The 23,586-nt window shown below is 44.1% G+C and overlaps 1 protein-coding gene across 2 annotated transcripts in view; it reads left to right on the forward strand.

The window, feature by feature from the left end:
• Window positions 1-3,961: 3,961 nt before the first annotated feature.
• BMPER (BMP binding endothelial regulator) overlaps window positions 3,962-23,586 on the forward strand; it is a 252,348-nt gene continuing 232,723 nt past the window's right edge. The window contains exons 1-2 of one of the 2 annotated variants that reach the window (XR_015163218.1): window positions 3,962-4,215; window positions 5,291-5,376. Coding sequence is in view for 1 of the 2 variants with exons in the window: in XM_086398479.1 (XP_086254605.1) it covers window positions 4,083-4,215; window positions 5,291-5,376 (219 nt within the window). In the remaining variant the exon portion in view is untranslated. The remainder of the gene's footprint in view (window positions 4,216-5,290; window positions 5,377-23,586) is intronic. The other variant, XM_086398479.1, reaches the window with a different exon arrangement.

Consider the following 23,586-nt stretch of genomic DNA (forward strand, 5'->3'; position numbering starts at 1 on the left):
ATTATGGTAGTTTTATTCCTAGGCTTTTAAGGAATCTCTGTACTGTTCTTTAGTGGCTGTATCAATTTACATTCCCACAACAGTGCAAGAGGGTTCCCTTTTCTCCATATCCTCTCCAGCATTTATTGTTGGTAGACTTTTTGATGATGGCCATTCTGACCAGTGTGTGGTGATACCTCATTGCAGTTTTGATTTACATTTCTCTAATAATGAGGGACATTGAGCATCTTTTCATGCGTTTATTGGTCATCTGTATATCTTCTTTGGAGAAATGTCTGTTTAGGTCTTCTGCCTTCTTTCTGATAGGATTGTTTGTTTTCCTAATATTCAGCTGCAGGAGCTGTTTGTATATTTTGGAGATTAATCCTTTGTCAGTTGCTTCATTTGCAATAATTTTCTCCCATTGCTGCATTCATTCATAAACATGCTTTATCTCACCTCCTAGACTATAAGCTCCAAGGCAACATCATCCCTTATCTTCAAGTCTAAAATGCCATGCCTGGTGCCTATCATAGAACAAAACTCACACCGTTATGGAATACTTTCGGCCCTCCCTAGTGGATAATATCACAATTCCTTTACCTTGCTGCTTTTGAAAGGTCTATTTATTTTTAGGAAACTGGGTTGCTGTAATTTCTCTTAAAGTAACTTTGAATATACTGTTATTAACTGGTATATTTAGTTGGGTTTTTCAGTGCAGATTCAACATCATTGTTTTACCAGGAGATGAAGAGAATTTCTCCTACCACAGGCCTGGTTCCCTTTTAGTCTGATTAGGTTATATTTTTTATTTTAAAGAAGATGAGATAGAGCCTTTTCTGGCTGATAGTGGAACAGGTCCTTATTATCCATAGGTAATGAATGATCTTTGGGATCCATTACCCCTCTTACACTGAAAAATGTCACCAACAGAGCCAAAGACAGATTTGCTCTCCATTTGATTTCAGTCAAGAGCTTTTGGGGGTTTGGATGGTATCACCCTTAACATTATTGGCTTCCCAGGTGACCCAACGGTATGGCATCTGCCTGCTAAGGCAGAAGTTGCAAGAGATGCTGATTCAATCCCTGGATCAGGAAGATCCCCTAGAAAAGGAAATGGCAACCTGATACTGTGTTCTTGCCTGGAAAACCCCAGGGACAGAGGAGCCTGGTGGCTTATAGTCCACAGGGTCAAAAAGAGTCGGACCTGACTGAACACAAGGTGGGGGGCCCTTAACTTTAAAGGTAAAGGCAGATCCATACGCTTTTTCTTGTATACTTGTTTCTTTTTTTTTTTTTTTGACCCCAGAATATCTCGTGTTTGTGTAGACAGAGGCCACTGGCAGCTGACAGTCTGTCAGTTGAAGGGATGGTGGCAGCAGCAATGGAGGACTGATAAGCCCTTTGGGGAGAAGGATGCTCTTCTAGAAGTAGAGCCCACTTATCCAGAAGGCATCAGGGAAATCACTGGTGGCAGCTGATAAACAAACAGGAAGAAGGGACAGGCTTCTGTACATCTTTCCCATTGGTAAACTTCCAGGCAGATGAAAATGCTTTCCAGGTGGTTTTTGCATTTGAACCTATAGGGGAAGTTCCAGTATACCCCAAAGCACCTAGTTTGAGAAATGCCACAGATTCCACCATAAAGACTTTTGTTCTGCAAACCCTTGAGGATGTCAGGGAAGGCACTCTTCAAAAGTTCTGCAATCCTCTAAGGTGAATTTATCCAGGTCTACTGCTGAAATCTAGGGCAATGAAAGGTCTCTCAGCCTACCCATTATTCCTTCATTAAGTTATGCTTAACAAGTTTATATAAAAGCCCCGTGCAAAGAGAATCTTTATAGGGTAGAGTTTCAACTGACTGTACTTATCTGTAGTCATAAAAGTTTTTCTTTTATTTTTTGATTGGTCACTATAGATCAAAAAGTATATAGGAGATCAGACTAGGTTTAGAGATTTCTTTTTTCTTTTCTTTTTTTTTTGCATGTTCTCTTTATCGTTAGTAAATACACTAAACGCTGATTTTCAAGGAGCTGCCTGGCCATGGTGGTTATTTTTGGGGAAAAAAGCAACCACACGTCATCTTTCTTCTCTTTTAATTTGAGTTTTACACTAAAAATCTGTTTTGAGAGGGAAATGGAGCGTGTTAGGCTAATGACAGCTTTACCCTCTCTTATTTTTTCCGTTTAACAGCAACGCTCCTATAGGCTCCCCGGCGTGCCTGGATGTGGGCACTGCAGCCTTAAGTGAAGCCTCCAACGACTCGAAAAAATAAAAACAAATAAATAGCCCCATTCCCCCCACTCCAAAGAGGGTAGAGCTTAAGAGGAAACTGTACAAAATGTGTCGGCAAACAGACGAATATATTTGCAAAGGTATAGTTTCTGTGACTACAGACAATCCCCACGTTGCCCAGAAATTGTTAGATGCGTCCTGCTGAGAAACGTGCTTGGCTAGTCCGTGATTGCCTTTCGGATCCGCCCCGGCCGACCCACCAGGAGGACCCGCGTGAGGGGCCCCCATTTCCATTCTTAGGGAGAGGAAGCCGGGGACCCACGTGAGCGCGGAAGACAGCTGATCATCAGGTCCCAATACTTGCCAAGCGTCCCCTAATTCCCATTTGGTTACAAAAACTCTCTCCTCCATTGCATATCCTCCTTTGGGCAGAGTGGGCCACGGCTCGAGAGAGAGGCCGTGATCTGGCTGGGATCATCCCTGGGCGGTAGGTAGGGTTGGACTCTTTGACACCCAGGGCTGCTGAAGCGACAACTCCAAGCTCCCGAGAACGCCGCGGCGGTCCCTGCCAGAGATTAGCCGCCGCGCGGGTCCCTCCCTCTTTTTCGGGTGAATGAATGATTAGTCAAACAGCACCTCCCTGCCCCGGTTCGCCCGAGGTTGGATGGGAGGAGTCATGGAACCACTGTTCCTCTTTTTTAACGGCGAAAAGAGTTCGCCTCTGTGCGTGTATTAATCGACCTTGCGTGTCGTTTCAAATTCCGTCTTCCCCAGGGTCACGACGCACAGACACAGCAGCACTGAGCAGTGATCTCGAAGGCCCCTCGCCCCTCTGTCCTCTCAGGGACGGTCGGCCGTCGTGCCCCAGCCAAAGGAAGGCAAAGCAGAGTGAAAAGTTGCCCGCACCCCCACCCCGTCCCAGGCGCTGGGTTTATCACTCCTTCCCAAAGCTGGGGCATCAGGGAACGAGCCGCGGTGGTGGAGCGCCCTGCGTCCCATATTCTCCTCCTTCCTAGGGCTGGAGCACAGGAGAAGGAGCAGGGTTGGCGCGGCATCCCCCGTAAGGGGAGGAATCCCTCCCCACCCGCCCCCCGGGAAAGGGAGGAGGCGCTGCGCACTCCGGGTGGTGGAGACACGCCTGCCCGGCTCCGATCCGTGCCCCGGGGCAAGCGGCCTCCCTCGAGGGTCTGGGGGAGCTGGCTGGACCCCCGGCGGAGACAGGCGCCCAGCGCGAGGCTTCCACTATCCCTCTTGCGTCCGGGCGCCCCCAGCGGGTTCCCCGAGGCGCTCGGTGCGCCCTGGTCTCCCGCGCCGGAGCGAGCGTGCGAGCGGACCGAGTGGAGAGCCGGCTGGGCGGGTAGGAGGTGGGAGTGCAGAAGTGGAGGACGCGGCAGCTGCAGCAGCGGCGCGCCCCGGGGCAGTCGCTGCAGCCCCGGCGGCGGCGGCGGCGGCGGAGCAGCGGTGCGCAGCGGGCAGCGCAGCCACTCCTCTCTGCCTATCTCCCGCAGTTCCGATACCCCCTCCTCCTGGCCCCCTCTCTGGCGTGGAGGAGCCGACGACTAAACCGCTGCGAACAACTCCTTAAGAAAAAAAAAAAAAAAAAGCCGCATTGGAGGAGCCTGGCCGCAGGACCCCTCCTCCCTGGGCGCCCCCCACCCCTCGCCTCGCTCTCCCGCCTCTCCCCCCGCCAACCTCCACCCCCCCCCCCCACCTTTCCCCCGCCCCAGGCTCCCGGGCGCCCGCCTCCCTCCTTCGCGGACTGTCTCCCGACTCGCCGGCTGAGAGCCCTTTTGGACTGCGAGCGGCGGTAGCGGAGCACAGGCGGCGGCGCGGGACCTGCAGTCGCCCGGGATTCCCTCCAGGTGACGATGCTCTGGTTCTCCGGCGTCAGGGCTCTGGCTGAGCGTCCCTGCCGGCGCTCGCCCGGGATTACCTGCTGCGTCTTGCTGCTGCTCAATTGCTCGGGGGTCCCCATGTCTCTGGCTTCTTCCTTCTTGACAGGTAGGGGAGGGGTCGGGAGGGACCGACCCTCCCAGACGCTGGCTTGGTACCTGGGAGAGAAGGCGCTGACTGGCCCCGGGGACGGGAGGGTGGGGAACGAGCACCTTGGAGCCTGCTCCTCGCTGGCACATGGGGATGAAGGAAGCCCTTCGGGGTTAAGGGGTGGGAAAGCAGTGAGTAGGCTAAGGAGTGGAGAGCGGGCAGGCTGTTGACATTAATACTGTAGTGATAACGGAAATTCTTCTATTTGGATTTGAAAAGTTCCTTTATTATCTTTAGTTTTCTTCAACCTTTAGTTTTATCTCTTCTCCCGTATGCAATTAAAGGGGGAAAAAAAAAAAAAAAAAACCTGCATCGTTTTCCACCCATAGGCCTGTCTCACTCTATAAGGTTCCAATATAGCTTCTTTACTGGTAGTGATCTTTAAAGCACCCGCCCTCCAGACCTGGATTTAAAGCAACTATCATATTTTAAAAGGGCAATAATAGCAGGATATAATAATTATATGCTTTCAGGCAGGTGAAGACCTCAGCTGCTATTCTGAAGGACATACTTTACTGACACCTGGTGCAGAAAAGAAAATATTGAGTCTATTTCTAAGAAAAGAGGAAAGAAGATTGTATTTCGAAAAGTAATTTCAATTCAACACAATATGAGGCAGATTCATATAAAGCCCTGTTTATTGACACAGTCCTGAATTCTGTTCAAATTTAAAATCTACCTTAATGGCCAATTTGAATTTTTTGCTTATGGGAGTGTTTGTTTAGTTAAAATGGTTTTATAAAGGAAGGGTATTATTAAAGATCCAATCAAATACTTGGAATTGTGCTTAAACCAACCATCTGAGAGCAGAAAATATATCTATGTAGCACAGGCTTTTAAAAAAACTTGTTCTAATAAAATTATTTAAAGTATGTTTTTTTCAGGGGGACTTTTTGGGGTGAATTTGATTATTTAAAACTCATTAGGGATTTTTGAAATTTGGATATAGTTTTCTCAAAAAGTATTATTATAAAAATTCTATTTTTGTAACAAGGCCATGCAGCTAAATTTAAATAACTTTTTTTCCCTTTAGGTTCTGTTGCAAAATGTGAAAATGAAGGTGAAGTCCTCCAGATTCCATTTATCACGGACAACCCTTGTATAATGTGTGTCTGCATGGTGAGTATGGAGATCAGGTAATGGGAAATCAATTGCTCCCTCTGCAAGGTGAATCCTTTCGCTGTGATTTTATGACCAGATCTTAAAAATTGCTTTTGGTCATTACAAAACCACAGATGGCTGGTGAATTGAATTCCATTGAATTTCCAAGTTTTATGGACTTTGGCAATTTCTATTTCATCAGGCTGGAGATGTTTATCTTTGACATCAGGTTGCAGATGTAAACTTCAGATGGACTTGGTATAGCATCACCTCAGTGGTAATTACCACTTGCCCTTCTGCTGCCGGGAATGGCTATTGCCACCAAATCATAGGTGCCACCAAACTTTCTGCTCTGATTCTATTGTCTGAGCTCAGTGTCAAAATGATAACATTTAGGTATAAAGGTCTGGGATAAGGTATGTGACAAGGGGAAAGAGAGGTTAGAGTCACAAAGCACAAACATGGGGACAAGATCTTGAGTTTTTTTGCCTCTTATATCCTAAGCTCTCAAAAACAATCTTTATATATCTGATTTGGAAGCCATGAGTCAGAAAGGATATTCTGTCCTTAGTAGAGGATGACACTTGGCTGTCAGCTGCTTAGTTAACACGAGCAGTGGCTGGTAGATTAAAAAAATGATTTGTTTCAGTTTATTTTAGCTTTATAGTAAATGATAAGATCTAATAAGTAACCACATGGGGGAGATTAAATTATATGAATAAGAATTTCTGAGCTGAAATAGCGACTCACAAAGAACATTTTTGTTTAAAAGTGTTTTACATGCCAATCACTTTTGGCAAAACTTGATTAAAAACTACACATCACAAAACCCTGTTGGAAATACATTAAGGCAGTCAAAGTCAAATGCAAAGCCCCCAAATGATAGATGACTGCTTGTTATCAGATCAACATGCTGTATGCAACCAGAGAAGGGAATTTTCTCTGTTTAGGGGAAAGCCAAGCCATCTGGGTTTAAACTACCCGAAGTTTTTCACGACAATAGATGAGGTCAATGTTGTGAAATGATAAATGGGTGAAGGTGAATGTCTGTATCAAATGATTATCAGGTTCTGAAGACTAAGGAAATCAGCAGAAATAGAGGTAAAAATGCATTCCATTTCCAGAGATGATAAGTGTTGCTGCTTTAACAAAAGAGAGCTGAGAGAGGGACAATTAGGTTTGTGTTTATGAGCTGCATTGTTAATGAATGATCTTTCACCAAAGGACCTGTTGAAAAGGAGCTTTACATTAAATTTTGGCTCTATTGTGTATTTACAAATGTAGTGTGTCTGCCTCTGTGTGTGAGTGTGTGTGTGGTGGGGGCAGAAGGGAGATGATTTCTTTATTTCTCCTATCTACATAGTGTTAGTGAATTATTTTATCTTGATCTCGTAAGATCTCAGAAAATGGGGTAATATTTAAATAAATTTGGAACTCCATATGCAAAAATATTGTTTTTCTCCTCAGCAATATTGTTACATTTATAATGTTTAAACACAGAGTTTGGGTTTTGCAAACTTTTTCAAAATAGTATGAAAATTCTCAATACAGCATTTCCCTTTTTTGGTACTCTTGCCCTGGTGGAAATAGTGCCTTTCCCCGAAAGTACAGCTTACTGCTAATAAGACCTTGCTGTTTTGAAGGTAAAGAGTGAATCTGAAGAAAAAAGATGCGTCGGTTGGAATTCTGGAGTGATATTTATATTGATTGTGTTCAGAAGGGTGGTAGGTTCATTTATATCTTTGAGTAACATTTGGAGGTATCTGCCTTCATGAGAGCTATCAGAAATCCTTTCCAAACACATAAAGTTGAGACTCGCATTCTGACTCACTAGCTTTTCAGAGGATGCCTCAAAGTTCCCCCTAGCTGAAAGGTTCAGTGATATGTTGCCATGACTTTTGCAGGGGTTTAGGATTATGGGGCCCAAGTTGTCATAGTCATTATTGTTTCCCAAACAGTTGTAGTACTTGATAAAGTTGAGTAAGGCTAGATGGGCAACTGTTTCTTTATTTGTAAGTTTCCAAGGGACCAACTGCAGTACATGAATTTCGAAGCACCTAGCTTACCGTGAGGCTAGTTGACAATTTTATATTTAGGCTGGAAGGTAGGCTTATTTAGCAAACAGATAATGTCAGAAATAACAACTAACACTTATGAAATACTTCATTTGCTGGCACTTATCGAAGACTGCGTTTCATTTAATCTTCACAAAAATTTTTTGAAGATTTTTACCCCTTCCCCCCATTTTACAGATGAGGAAACTGAGGCTAGAGGATTTAGTAGCTTGTAAAGGTCATATTTTAGTAAATAGTGGAGCTGGAACTCACTCTCACCTGCCTCTAGAGCACATTCCTATAGTCAAGTGAAACAGGCTATTTTCTAAGTTAAAGATGTGAAAAAGCAAGGAAAAAAATAGATTGTTGAGTTATTTGACTTTTTGGCATTGCTTGAGTTATTTTGCTTTTTTCTTTTGAGTCTTTTAGGAGTCCGGTTAGCTAACATTTGTTAATCACATTATATGAAAGGAAAATCTCGTTATGATTTCAGTTGACCTGCAGGGAGCTTTCGTTGTGAGCTAGTTTTATGTATGTATGTTAAGAGGGTATGTAATAGTCAAAACTGTACTTTGGATAAAGAAAATAGTCATATTTAGTTTGTGTTGGTCCAGCCTTTTGGCAGAAAGCTACCTAAAGCTGAGTATAAGCTCATATCTTATTTCATAACATGTACTAAAAAAAAAGCTAACCTCAACATATGCTTAAAAAAGACGTAAAATGTTACAGTTGAGAGGAAATAGGTGGCACAAAGTCCTGCATATAATTACAGTGTAAAAGCTAGAAAAATCCCACAGAATCAACTTGGCCTGATTTAAACTTTTAAGCTCCGAAACGTTTCAAAGGTGAAATGAACTCATTTCTGTGGGAATTTTGAGGATGACAGCTGATGCAGTGGCCACGGCGAGCAGAACTGAATAATTTTATTCTCATTTATCCTTGTCTGCCTGGACCTCCTCTTGCCAGCATCAGTTGTGGTCCAAGAATAACCAGTTTGTCAGCTGCTGATGGATATTATTTTAAAGTGTGTGGGTTCAACTGTTCAAGGGGGAAGGTGAGAAGTTGGACTATTGTCCTGAAATCTAGGGAAGCGGGTAGACAGTTTGGATTAAAGATGCAAGCGCTTCATTGTTCAGTTAGAAAGCAAAGCACAGCTTTTCCTCGTCTTACAAAATGGTCTTTTGTGGGGCTGGGGAAGGAAGGCCAGACTTATTGCTGTTTTGTGTGGTGTTTTTTCCCTTTCTTGCTAGAATTATTTTTCCCGTAATGCCTAGAAAAACATTGGTGCCTTACGTGAAGTACAGCTGATAGGAGCCAGCCCGTCTCAACTGATGAATCGAAAGTGGTCCTCTGGATCTTTTGGGCATCCCCAAATCTATGCAGTGAACCTGAGGATGTGGTACCCCTGCTTCTCACCCCTTTTCCACCTAACCATAACATAGAAGGGAATGGCAAAAGCCAGTGAGTTCGGCCCAGTACTGGAAACCTGAGAAAACTTGGGAGGCTGGGACTCAGAAAACAGAAGTCAGTCCGAGCTTAGTTTGGCATACATTTTGTTCAGCAAAAAACATTATTCTGAGGTTTAAATTTCCTCTTTTAAATCCAGAGGTGCAATTTAGAAATGGACCCTCTGCTCATAAAAAACAACGTGAAATTTGGTGTTACAAGAAGTGGGGCTCCACCTTGCTTGGAGCCAACCAAGGGGTGCAAACAGAGGGGGCTTTGTCTGCTGTCTTCTACTTTTAATCACAGAATCCTCTGTCACTAAACAAGTAGCTACCAGCATCTTTGATTCTCCAGGGTACTTTATCTCTATAAAAGCTTCATGTTTTTTACTGTTCAAATTAACTGGCTGGAGAATAGTTATCTATTAACTGAACAAGTGTAAGGCACGTGTTTGAGGATGAGGGAGACAGCAGTGCATCAGGATTCAATTCATGTATGTCTGCGTGTGTGTGTGTGTGTGAGAGAGAGAGAGAAAGAGAAAGAGAGAGGTGGAGAGAGGGAGAATGGGGAGGGTGAAGGAAGGAGGGAGGCAGGGGAAATATAAAGTAGTCTTGATGTGTTCAGAGAGCTATGCTCCATACATGCACATATGAATAGGTTGCTACAATTTTTTGAAAATTATTTTTTTTCATTTTTAGACTGGATATTGGATGCTCACTAAGACAATGATCAGGGTTTATTTATTTATGTGTTAATATATTTATTTATTTTTATTTATACTCTGTTTAGAAGGTGGTATGACCAATTGCCTTCCCATAGAATAAGGTATTCAATAGAGTTTTAGGAAAGGGTAACTAATTTAGTTAGAGAAGACTCTTGAGAGTCCCCTGGACTGCAAGGAGATCCAACCAGTCCATCCTAAAGGAAATCAATCTTGAATATTCATTGGAAGGACTGATGCTGAAGCCGAAACTGCAATACTTTGGCTACCTGATGCGACCCTGATACTGGGAGAGATTGAAGGCAGGAGGAGAAGGGGATGACAGAGGATGAGATGGTTGGATGGCATCACCAACTCTATGGACATGAGTCAGCAAGCTCCAGGAGTTGTTGATGGACAGGGAAGCCTGGTGTGCTGCAGTCCAGGGGGTTGCAAAGAGTCTGACACGACTGAGCGACTGAACTGAACTAATTTACAGCATTTTACTGACAAATTTGCCAATACCAGCTCGTAGACGATTATTATCATTAGCGCTTTCTTGAGGCTCATGGAAGTGGAGCAAATGCCCTGAAGTTATATAGTTACTAAGAAACAGACCTGTGATGTGAAAACAGTGTTTTCTCTGCTAAACCAACTTGCTTTTGCATGTTGTTTACTATTTCCAAATGTCTACAGATCCCTCCAAGGGCTTCAGAGAGTTATCTCAACCTCTGCAAAGCTGACATAGGCTTACTCTAGGGAGTAGTTAGAGTGATTTTGTCTTATAACACAAACCAAGTCTGGGCTTGGAGGGCCCTTCAGAGGAAGATGCAGTGCAGGCAGCTATTGGCTCGTATCATATCATTTTGGCAAAGTGCTTTAGCCCTGGCATCAGACAGGCCTGGGTTCCAATACTGGCTCTCTTGTTGTTTAATTGCTAAGTGATGTCCAACTCTTTTGCGACCCCATGGGCTGTAGCCCACCAGGCTTTTCTGTCCATGGGATTTCCCAGACAAGAATACAGGAGAGGGTTGCCATTTTCTTTTCCTGGAGATCTTCCCGACCCAGGAATTGAACCCTTGTCTCCTGCATTGGCAGGTGGATTCCTTACCACTGAGCCAGCTGGGGAGCCTGGCTCAGTCACTTACTGCTGGTGAACTCAGGAAAGTTTTTTCACCTTTCTAAGCCTCCGTTTCCTTATCTGTAGAGTGGGATGGCTGTCATTAACAAACTCATAGACTTGCTGTGAGAACTAAATGAGATAGAACATTAAAGACTTGGTCCAAAGCTTGGCATTAAGTCAGAACGATTCATTATTGTTATTGTTGATGATGATGTTAATGTTTAAATTCTTATTTCCTCACATGGAATTAGAGGCAAATGTTCATCAGAAAAGAGAGAAAAGGGAGAACTTCACTGGTGGTCCAATGACTAGACTCTGGGCTCCCAATGTAGGGAGCCCAGGTTCTATCCCTGGTCAGGGAACTAGATCCCACATGCTGCAACTAAGAGCTGGCAGGCCGCAAGGAAGATCGAAGATCTCGTGTGCTTCAACTGAGACCCAGTGCGGCCAAATAAATAAATAAATATTCTTTAAAAAAAAAAAAAAGAAAGAAACCCTATGGGCTCATTAAAAAAGAAGGAAAGAAAAGGGAGGAGAAGGAAAGCTGATGGAGAAGAGACCTAGGGATAATGATGCCAAGCCCACCCATCGTTATGAATGGAGAGGACTAGGTCAGTAACATTTTGTGGGGTTTTCTGTCCCTCCAGACTTGGACTAGGTTGATCTGAGCTGCTTTCTTATTGGTCCAGTGGTCTGTGAGCCCTGCTGTAAGTTTTCCCCTTGCTCTCCATTAAACACTAAAAAAACTTTCCATGGAAGAGGGGCCTTGTTTTTCTGCAGAATATTTACATCTCTATGCCTGTGGGGTCACCTTCACTTGTACTTTTATTGGCAGAGGGATAGGGTAGGGACTCAGGAGCGTTGTAATTCTGGAAAAACTGCCTAGTGGTCTGGCATCATGGTGATTTTCCTGGACCGCCTTGTGCAAGTCTCTCAACCCTGTTCCAGACCTGAGTAGGGTTTGCTGCCTACTTACTTGTGTGCTCCCCTGCCCCATTCCCATCCCATTTTAAACATGCTTTCTTTTCATTTCAAGGCACCAGTCTTCATAGTGTGCACCGCCAGTAAACTGTGTTTTAAGTGTGGGAAAGCAGGCTGGGGAAAGAGAGCCCTTCTCCAGATGAGGATTCAGATATAGTGAGGGCAGGAGAACAGGACATCATAGGAAAAATCAGGCAACACAAAGCGATGGAAAATAAACCAGTTAATACAAATTCATTGAATAAACAAAAGATATCAGTTTCTTGCACCCTCTTCTATGGCACTTGGGTCCAACTGATAGTCTGTTAAATCCTTTATGCTATAAAAGAATACTAGTAACATCACCTTTCATGGCACCAAGAGGTCAAGTGTGCTTGTTGAACTTAGTTAAGATCAGCAAAATGAGCTGGGTGTATATTTTCAGACCTCTTGATTCCCAGTTCTAGTTCTATAAAACATCACTCAAAGCGCTAGGGATAACAGGTTATAAATGCAGTAATATTATTCTTTCTTCCTTCTCTTCACACTTCGTTCTCCCGTTCCTTTCTTGCCTTTTCTGTGTTTGAAGCATTGTGCTGGTTGGGCACCTTGGGGGGTGCAGACCAATAGTACAGGTTCTTGCCCACAGTGGAATGGAAAAGAAAAACGCAGGCATGGATAAGTTTTATAGAAGTGCCAGAAAAACACTCTGCTAGGCTCAAACCCAAGTACTAAGGGAACTGTAGACGAATTCTGATTGGATTATCTGGGACCTTGATGGACAGAGAGAAGATAGTCTGGGCAAAGCATGATTGGAGCAAAGGCACAGAAGAGCGTGTGCTTGGGAATTGTGAAGACTGAGGAGTCCAGTGTGCCCTGTGTACCCAAAGCTCTGATGGAAGCTGGAGTCAGAAGGCTTGGTGAGAAGCATCGAGGGGAGGACATTGAGTGCAACAACAAGGAGCTCAATTCCACTTGTGGGGTTGTGGGAGCCATTTCATATTTTGGCTCACCCACATGACACAGTAAGATGTGCTGTGTATAAATTCCTCTAGAAGCTTTTGTGAGAGCTGTGTAGAGTGTGGAGAGGCCAGAGTTTGGACAACAGGCACCAGAAAAAACACAGTAGTTAAAATGCGGTAGTCATTACAGTGGGATGATGTGCTAGTGCATCTCTGTGGCAGTCACTTTGCTCATCACTTGGTGTGTCTGGAGCAGCTCTCGGTGCTGCTATTTGAATAGAATGGTTTACTTCCAGACCTCACTCTCAAAATTCCGTTTTGAGGCCATCTCTCCTCCTGCCCACAGATGCCTTGCTCTGCACTGTTGCTTGACCCATTTGGCAAATTATTTAGTTTGACAGATACTATTACGGTAGTATGTATTCTCAGTGGTAGCACACATTTTCTACAACAATCAAAATTGTACGGCCCACCTTAAAGCAAGTGTGCCCCTGTGCCAGGACCTGCAGACTTGCAGAGGAGTTTCAGAGCCCAAGTTAATGTGCTGGGTCACTTCAGTCATGTCTGACTCTTTGTGACTCTGTGGACTGTAGCCCACAAGGCTCCTCTGTCTATGGGAATCTCCAGGCAAGAATACTGGAGTGGATTGCCATTCCCCTCTCCAGGGGAATCTTCCCGACCTAGGGATTGAACCCACATTCTCTTATGTTTCCTGCTTTGGCAGGTGGGTTCTTTACCGCTAGTGACACCTAGGAAGCTGTTGATAGAACTTGGCAATAAAATAAATGGCAAAGATGAGAAATGGGGTGGATTGAAGGGAATTTTGAGAATTCTAGCCAATGTTATGCACAATGTAGGAAAAGAAGAGGTCATGGATGTGGATGGGAGATAATAAGTTTAGAACTGAAGTGGGCTTGAAGACCTTCCAATTAGGAAAACCTAGTCGACTTCACTTTCACTCTTCACTTTCATGCATTGGGGAAGGAAATGGCAACCCACTCCAGTGTTCTTGCCTTGAGAATCCCAGGGATGGGGGAGCCTGGTGGGCTGCTGTCTATGGGGTCGCACAGAGTCGGACATGACTGAAGCGACTTAGCAGCAGCAGCAGCAGCAGCAGCAGGCTCTTCAAAATGTGGATCTTGATAGTAATAGAGACATCAAGACTAGAAACCAATGTGTTAACTGTTTGCACTGAAATAAATTTCAGAACTTTGGGGATAAATTATTTGTCTTTGGAAGGGGTCTAAATTGAGATTTCAAGAAATTAGCCTATAATAGTAGATAGAAGAAGGGCTATATTTAAAAGAAGGTTAGGAAGGGAGAAGCCAACAACAGAGACTGAGGTATAGTTACAAAAGGAGAACCAGCAAAGTACAGACCAAGGCAGATGTTTGAAGAAGAGGAAGATCAGTGGTATTAGATCTTTCAGAGTTAGACTGGACCTTCTGGGAGAACATCAAGGATGGAACTTTCTCATCATCATCTTGAACTATTTGAAACAAACACAATGGTGTCCAGGTCCATAGGACCTGTCGCTCATTTTCCCATGGAATAGAATTGATCATAGATGGAATTTGGTGGAACCCGGTTTGAGAGAAATACTAAGATTGCTGTAGGGATTTTGAAAATTTAGTGCAAAAATCACACATTTTCTGAATGTAAAGGTCTCAGCAAAAGTGAGTAAATACCACATGACATTTTCAAAGGTCCCCAAACAAAACTAATTTCATGAATAAAAATAATAGACTTTGGAAGTGTCTTTGGAATGTTTCTATAGTTACGTGCAAAATGGACAAAGCTACATGGAGGCATTTCTTATTATGAATGAGAGCAACAATATCAAAGAAGTTGGCTAACATAAAATCTTACCATTATAAACTTTCAAGTTTGCTCTATGAAACTGTTAATGGTGCTTTAAAAATATTATGATATAATTTAATCCTTTAGTTACATCTTTAGGAAAAATATTTTCTTTTTTCACTAAATTTTTGATGTCTGTTTCATCACTGAAGGAGACCTGTGGAACGGCAGCCTTGGTGTCTTAAATTATGGGTTCAAGTCTCCCCAGGGCCACCTTGTAGCTGTGCATAACTGGGCAGCCACCTTGGTCTCCCTGAGCCTTAGTTGTGGGTACTGAGCCAGTCACAGTGGTATGTCTGCCCTTTGGCTTCATTTCTAAAGAGGAATCGTAGTGGAGACCCCATCTGTGGGCTGTAGCCATTGACTGAGACGATGTGTATGGGTTAAATACACTAGTGTTTGTGAAAGACCTTTGTAAACAGTGTAAGTGGAACTATTGTTATTAAGAGCGAGAACTTGAATAGAAGACAGTGAAAGTGTATGCTATAAACCAGTTTTTAGCACATACTTTAGTGAGTATATTTTTTAGCAATGATAGTGTAGTGACTCCTATATCTCCTTTAATAGTTGTACAGCTTTGTGTGAGTTGCCTAATATTTCTGTATCTTGACATCTTTATTTTCATCATAGGGCTTTTGTCAGAATTGTGAGTCTAAACATCTCTTAAGTCAAGATTCTTAAAACAGGGTCTGGAAACGTGGTAAGCACTTCTGAAATAATAGCCCCAGCCTGCCAATGCAGGAGACGTAAGAGACATGAGTGGGTTCAATCCCTGGGTGGGAAAGATCCCTTGGAGGAGGGCACAGCAACCCACTCCAGTATTCTTGCCTGGAGAATTCCCATGGACAGAGGAGCTTGGCTTACTACAGTCTATGGTTTTGCAAAGAGTCAGACATGACTGAAGTGACTTAGTACACACGCACACATGCCACCATCTAAACGCTATGCAATTGCTGCCTATCCCAGACTTCTAAGAAGTGCTTAAATAGATGACTACAAGGCTTCTAAATCTTCTAAGAAATGATTAACTGGACTACTGCCTTTATTTTAGTGTATGGCCAGTTCCTATGATGTGTTTACTCTGAACTTTTATCAGGGCAGATGATGGAACTTTAGTAGAGGTGACTGCTATCTTTTCTGTAAAAGATAGAAAACCTGGGAAATGTTTGGGGCTTAGCAAGATGGCTGCTTCTCTGCTCCTCATTTTCAAAAGTCTACCTGTTTAGTGTTCATCTCCTGATGGCTAATCGAAACCTTGCTTTCACAGTGAGGCCGACCTGTCCTTTGTGGCACTGCCGTTGAATGAGGAAGTGGAAGGTGGGAGGCAGAAATGTAAAACTAATCACTGAACGGAGCCACTGAGACTGATGCTTCAGAATCCTCTCCCTTTTATTAAATTTATTTATGTTTTTAAAAAATCTGATAATTTTGTATGCTTAAATTTTTAGTTTTGGCTGAGAGGCATGGCTTGTGGGATTTTAGTTCCCCAGCCAGGGTTTGAACCCATGCCCTCGGTAGTGAAAGTACAGATTCCTAACCACTGCACCACCAGGCAGTTCTCCCGCTTTTGAAACGTGCAGAGCTCTGCTGTCTGCCCAGCCCCAGTCACTCCGGCTGCTCACGGTGTAGCAGGTGATCCCGCATTAACTGATGTGACTGGATTTGGACTTGCAGACCCTCCACATTCATGGAGCGTTGTGTGCTTTTGACCCGCTGTCTCATCAACTCTTCTAAGAATCTGCCTCTTCTCTTTGAGAGCATGTTCTGTGTAGTAATGTATGTGGTTAACTTGGGCAGATTTATCTTAGGAGATGAGGTCTTCAAGTGTAAGAACCTTGTCCCCTCATCTCTGGAAGCCCCAAAGCTTCAGCGAGAGGTCCGTAACCTTGGGACTTGAGTGGGAGTCAGGCTGGAGTTTCCTGTTTATAATTTGAGTTGTTAACACTTGGGATCGCTACCCCCCAGAATGGAACTCCAAGTTCCAAAACAGGATTCTCCCAGTGAGTTTGTCACAGAAGTTCAACCCCGTCTATAAAAGACATCCTAAATAATCATTGCAAAAACACTTTTTTCTTCCTTTGAAAGGAATGTACTCCCATTTGAGAACTAAAGTCATATAGACATTAAGTCCTGCTTTTACTTGTGACAAAAGAAACATTCTCTCTTATAGAAATATCTTGCTGCCTTGTAGGCGACAATGCAGGAGGTGCCTGAGAGGGGAGGATCCAGGATTATCTCAGTTCTGTTTTCAAAAATCACAGTGAAAAATGCCTTGGACCCCCTTGGCTGCCATTCCCATCATTCCCTCCCCCTTCACTGAGCCTAACTCCGAAACCGGGACACAAGCCTCAGTGTTTATATTAGGTTTTGGATGTTAGCTCCCTTGGCTTCTGGGAGCCGACTCTGTTGAAAATTATGTTTTTCTTTTAAGGACAAAGGCCTTATTGTATGTACACGTTGTGCAGTGTAATGAGTTTTCTGTTTGTTTTTTTTTTTTTTAATGTTAGGTAATGGGCGGTACTAACCCAGATCTGGCAAATGAGAAGTTCAAAGGTCTATACCCTGAGTGGCAATTTGAAGGTTTCACGCAGGTAACTCAACCAGAGAAAGTGAGAGGGAGGGACAAGTTGCATCTTCCCTGACTAGAGCATGTCCCCTGAATGCCCTGCTTTGATGGAATAACCATAAACCGGCTGTGGGAGAGGACCAGCAACATAAGTGATGATACCCCAGGGACACTTCAAAGAGAATGACAGTGACTGTAAAAATCACGGAGATAACTATCCTCACATTTTCACTTATAAAAGCACGCGTTTCCAAAATAACTCTTGTACTCTTGGTCAAGTAAATAGGTTTTGGCCAGATGATTTTTTCATGGCCACAAAGGCTGCAGGCGTAGGCTGAGCATCTTATTTTGAGATGCCGTGCAGTGGGCTCTCTGGTTGTGCTGCTGGCCTCTGCATCTGTGGGTGACCTCAGAAAACTATTTCCAGGAGAGGTGGAGCTGGTGCTCTGAAAGGAGGCAGGAAAATTAGGAGGCCCGAAACTGTTTTTACATTTATTTGGGTCTCACTGAGAGGCATTTTTAGCATCTTTGTCTTAATTTTTTTTCCTTCTCTCTATGTAAAAAAAAATTTTTGGAACCTTTCCTCTCAGGTTCCTCTTGGAGGCAGATCTGCAGACTATAGCATTAGCAATAAGGTTCCTTTCCCTCCTCACTGCTTTCCTTTTAGTGAGTAAAGCAATGACATTTGCATTCTTTTCTGTATTTATTCCTAGAACTTCTTACTAAAAAATATTGGGGGATTCCGTTTCCATTTTATTTTCTAATTGAACAGACCTGTTTGAGGTAAGTTATGACAACTGCTTCCTCTAGGTTCAGAGAGCAGGGCTGCATCTGGTCAGTGTCTTGTGGGACTTGCCACTTCTGCCTCAGGAGAGCCTTGCTGTGCTGTTTGACTGTCTGTGGGCTTCCCAGGTGGCATAAGTAGTAAAAACCTGCCAGCCAGTGCAGGAGACGTAAGAGACATGGGTTCAGTCCCTGGTTTGGGAAGATCCCCTGGAGGAGGGCATGGCAACCCACTCCAGTATTCTTGCCTGGAGAGTACCATGGACAAAGGAGCCTGTGGGCTACAGTCCTTAGGGCTGCAAAGAGTCAGACACAACTGAAGTGACTTAGCACACATGCGCTGCCCTGGTACCTCTCAGAAATTCATGAATTCTAGAGGCTCTCAGCCTGCTGGGTCTCTCCTGGGTTGTGGATTTATAGAGTGAAAGCTGTAGCATCAGGACATTCACATCCCGGTGTTTCTAGGTCTCAGGGGGATGCTGTTTTCCTGAATGGGAAGACTAATCAGATATTCTCCCACTTGAGAGCTGCTATGCCATGTTCCTGGGTTTATGCTCCTTGAGGGAATCGGGCCTGTTAGAATTGAGATGAGGCGATTTCCTGTTTTCAAGCATGTGTGAATCAGGGGTTCCAGTACCCAGTGGTACCCACCAGAGCTCAACTTGCAGTCTCATTAGCACAATAGGTGAGCACCCAGACGGAAATTCCTTTCCCTTAAGAGGTGACTCAGTCAGAGTCTGGGGAATAGTTGGATGGCAGGGAAGGGGGCAGGAGCCTGCTTTATGGGTAGGTGTCTTTAATTAGTTCCGAAGTGGCGTCTGCTGGAGGAACTGGCGCTTCTTCCTTCCCCCTAGGATAAGCACGTACCAGGTAGCAGTGACCTCCTTTCTCTTGTGTGCGTGTAGGGAACTAGTTGGGATTTATTAAAATATGTGATTTTTTTTTTCTGTTTCGTAAAAGCTGTACACTGGGCAAAGGCAAAGAGACATTTGATTAAAGTACTTTACACACCACTTGGGGGCCAAGTTATAGAAACAGCTTCCAGATTTTGGGTATTTGGTGTTGACCTATCAAAACAACAATTTCTTACAGTTTGACCTAATATGTACTTTAAGCACCTCGAGAATTTTTCACTGGAGATACTTATCCTGGCAGGTTATTTTGGTGTATCTTAATGAGGGGACCTTTAAATTCAGGGTGAACTGACACTGGTTTCACAAACTAAAAATAAAATGTGTTGATATGGTAAAACATAACCCCTCTTCATCTCTGAGCCCCCGGCTCTGAATTAATGGGTTCTCCTGCACATCCTCAGGATGCCTCTGATGGTGGAGGGGGAGGGGAAGGGAGGAAACAACATTCACCTTGGTACCAAGGAGAGGGGCACATGGTGACCTGCAGGAAACATGGGAACCGAACTGCAGGACTGAAGTAGGAGAATGATTGATGGTTATTAAACACAGCACATATGTACTGAGCATTTATGTTAATAATGGCCTGAGGCGCTGTGAGATTGGAAAAAAAAAACTTTTTTCCTGCATGAACGAAAGAGATTAAATTATGTTCCAGATAGTTTTGAAGTTAGATCTCTTTTATTGCTTTCAAGTTCTTTGAAAATTGAAGAACTCATGCAGGCCATAGATATTAACTCTTGGTTGGAGTATCTGATTAATCAGAACAAATTATTCTTTGACTGTGCTGGATGACATATGTGTATGCTGCTGTTGCTGCTGCTAAGTTGCTTCAGTCATGTCCGACTCTGTGCGACCCCACAGATGGCAGCCCACCAGGCTCTCCCATCCCTGGGATTCTCCAGGCAAGAACACTGGAATGGGTTGCCATTTCCTTCTCCAATGCATGAAAGTGAAAAGTGAAAGTGAAGTCGCTCGGTCATATCTAACTCTTCGTGACCCCATGGACTGCAGCCCACCAGGCTCCTCTGTCCATGGGATTTTCCAGGCAAGAGTACTGGAGTGGGTTGCCATCGCCTTCTCCAGACATATGTGTATGCTGCATGTAAATATGTATTGTACATGTAGGCATTTGATGTAAAGCTTGGGTCATGTATTTAGTTTGCAATGACTTTTTCTCATGAGAGAGTCTCAAATAAAAGTGTGAAAATGTGATTGAACCAGAGGTTGCATGTATGTTGGGAGAGACCCTTAGAGCAGAGCTTTGCGTGCTGGTGGCTAAGGACTCACAGTTGCGTCCTCATCACTGGCAGCCTCTCCTCCCTCCTTGCCTGCCCACTGCGGTCTGATGACTTGTCTTCTCTCACACAGTTGTAGGCCATTAACAGGTCAGTGGTAAGAATTCTCCCACCTGGGCCCCAGCAGAGGTGACTCTCAGTTTTAATGAACATGAGAACCCCCCCAGGGAGCTTGTTAAAAATGCAGATTCTAAGGTTCTATTCCAGAGATTCTGACTCAATACATCTGACAGAGATCAAAGAATCTCCATTTTTTAAATTGCTATTACTATCAGCATCACCATCTTTTTTTTTTTTTTTTTAAGAATCTCCATTTTTAATAACCTCATCCAGCGACTCCATGCAGGAGCCAGTATTTGAAAAACCTCCCATCTGAGGTTAGGGGAAAGAGAAGGAAATATGAATATAACCATGAATATAGGTCAGTTCCCCAATGAAGCAACATGTTCTCTAGTGGTCAGGTACATTTGAGATTCTGTTATTGGTACCAAACTTATCCACAGGTCAACTCATTTACATACGTTATTTTTATGGACCTTTGCAGTTATCTTGTACATCAGCCGTCTTTACTGATGTGCTACTTTTTTCTCTTTGTATCATCTCCTCTCTCAAGCCTCCTCTAGTCACTTGATCAGAACTAGTCACTTGTTCTTTGAAGCCTCATGTTGATTTCTCATATTATAATCCTTATTCCTGCCTACCCTGAAGTTTCATTAATTATTCACATGGCTGTCTCCCTACTGGACTCTAGGCTTCTTTAGGGCAGAAATAGTGTCTGATTCTCACCATCACTGAAAACATTTTGCATGGCACCTTGCATTCTGTAAGTCTCAATAACTATTTTATGAATCAATACCATGTTCTTAAATTGGGGATAGCCTGACCTTCGTCTTCCTCAAAGCCACCCTGTGAAGGAGAGAAGGCTTTCTCAAGAAACCTGTTTCACAGTTGAGACAATGAAGGCTCAGAAAAGTGAAACAAGACAAAGCTCACACCGCTAATCAGTGAGAGTCAGGGCTACAATTCAAGTATGGGAATCGAGACCCATCCTGGGTAGACTCCACAGAGATGTCTCTCAGAATGCTTCCTGACCACAGGGGTTGAGAAAGCACCCCAAGGGGGCTAGTGAGAGAGACCCAGGAACTAACTTCCCTGGGAATTATGTTTTTAACAGTCCTTGTAGTCCAGTGAGGTAGACACTGGCGCCTTTGGGTGGGACAGGCTGACCCTCTGGGTTGCTGCCAGCCTTCTCATGAGACGGATTCCCACAGGAATACACTCTGTTTCCTGTGATCTTTCTGTGATGGGCAGCAGCTGCAGGGTGAAGCTGATATGACGTTTGTTTGTTTCTTCTCCAGCCTGAGTCAACTAGATGTAGCAATTTGACAAAACAGCCAGGGTTTTATGACAGACTTGCTGGGATCCAGCAGCATCTGGAGGAGCCAGAGGCAAGCTGTAAGAGCTGAGGGCCAGGTGAAGCAGGATTTAGAGGTGTTCCCCACCCCCACCCCTTCCATTTTCAAACCTCTGTAACGGGAGCTATTTCCTTCTGATGGCAGCTTCCGCCCAGCAGGTCCCTTCCTCATCAGGAACAGACCCATTCTGGGAAATGTTTGTTCTTTCCGCTCTGTTGATGGCACCCAGTTTCTGCCCACACTTTCCTCTCCCTGATCAAGGAGAGTAAAAAGTTAAGCTGACAGGTTCTGATTCGTGTTACCTTCACATAATTCTGGTCATGTTGCTATTTTACATACTTTTAATGAGAATCCCTTTTTTAAAAAAAATTTTAAATTAGTCCGGCCTTCTATTGTTCCAGGGTTCCACCCTTATCATTTCCATCTTTATTATTTTTTTAACCATGTTATTTTCTTTCTCTGTTATTAGCCTAGCGTTTCCATGATGTCACCACTCTCCAAGTTTTGTGTCTTGTTTTTCTCAGTTTCAGTTTTTAATTCTTGGTTCCAGCCCAATAATGAAATACATAAACAATTACAGTGGGGTGGTGGTGCTTCCTGCACACCCCACGTGGACCAGACAGTTGAGGGATGGACTGTCCAGTGGGGAGCTCTCTGACATCAACTGAGTTGGAAGAGTCAGTGGAGGCCAGAGGAGAGCCGTTTGTGATAATGATGAAGTGGTCGAGAAAAAGATGGCTGGGAATAACTGAAGCACTAGCTAGAGCAGTGTCAAACACCCAGGTCGGGGTTTAGTAAATATTATTCACTAATGATGGTGTGCTGATATCATTTAACCTGGTGGACAGAATGCCCAGGGGAATGTTGACGGCCTTCAAGTATGTGGGAAGAAATATGATGTTGAAAGGACAGAGAGGAGTACAAATCTCAAAGTTGCAACATATCCTCAGCTCTAGCTTCTCCGCCGGCTGCTCTCTGCTTCTTGCTCACTTTCAGAATGCGCTCCAAGGTGGTTCTGGGGTCTTGGCTTCCCTGCTTCTTGGCCAGTGCCTGCCTGTGAGCGCAAGCCACTTCCCTAGATCCCTGAGTCCTATTTATTCTGCCGTAGATGAGATCACTCATACTCCCAGCTCTGAGCCATGTTTGTTAGGATCAGAAATTGAAAGTAGGGTTTGACTATGGGCTCTGTTCTTTCCAGGGATTTGATTTTAGATCTTAGTTCAACTGAGAAGAAAAACCTAAAATGGCGGGTTTTCCTTTTCCTTTTCAAGTCCTAGGGGTTTAATGTTCTCTTACTCCCAAACTCATCTCTAACACTTGCCTAGCATTTGGTTACTGGTCTCTGTTGGGTCCTAGCTCCCTTAGGACACAGGTTCTAGACCTTTTCCTTGGTGTTCTTAGGTCTTCTAGGCAATCAGCATTTTCCTGAGCTAGAGTCTGTTCCCTCGGAGAAGTAGCTTGGCAGGCATGGTAGTTATTAGCACTAGGGTAAGGAGTGGCTGGAGAAGACAATGGCACCCCACTCCAGTACTCTTGCCTGGAAAATCCCATGGACAGAGGAGCCTGGTGGGATGCAGTGCACGGGGTCGCTAAGAGTTGGACATGACTGAGCGACTTCACTTTCACTTTTCACTTTCATGCATTGAAGACGGAAATGGCAACCCACTCCAGTGTTCTTGCCTGGAGAATCCCAGGGATGGGGGAGCCTGGTGGGCTGCCATCTATGGGGTCGCACAGAGTCGAACACAACTGAAGTGCCTTAGCAGAAGCAGCAGCAAGGAGTAGCCAGCAGTAGCTCTCTCATGAGCCTTAAATAGCCACACTGACAGCTGTGCTGAGGCATCTTGGTTGGTAGGTATCTGACATAGTGGCAGGTGCTGAGAGAAAGTGACCTCTGGTGGTCACTGGGTTAATATAATAGTCTGAACCAGTGATCTTATACGGTCATGGGCCTTAGTGCCTGAGGGGTGTGTGTGTGTGTGCACATGCATGTGTGTATAAAGACTCACACATATAGAGTTCTCTATGGGTTTATAAGAATTATGTTGATTTGGCTACTCTTTCTTAGACCTTTTTATCCTGGGTCTTCCTTATCTTGTTGAACTTTATATATTGGAGGGCCCCAGGATTTGATCAAAACATTCTCTCTG

This window comes from Bos grunniens, chromosome 4 (genome assembly GCF_055505025.1).
Source record: "Bos grunniens cultivar Pamir isolate PY7600 chromosome 4, Bosgru_T2T1.0, whole genome shotgun sequence".
Lineage (NCBI taxonomy): Eukaryota > Metazoa > Chordata > Mammalia > Artiodactyla > Bovidae > Bos > Bos grunniens.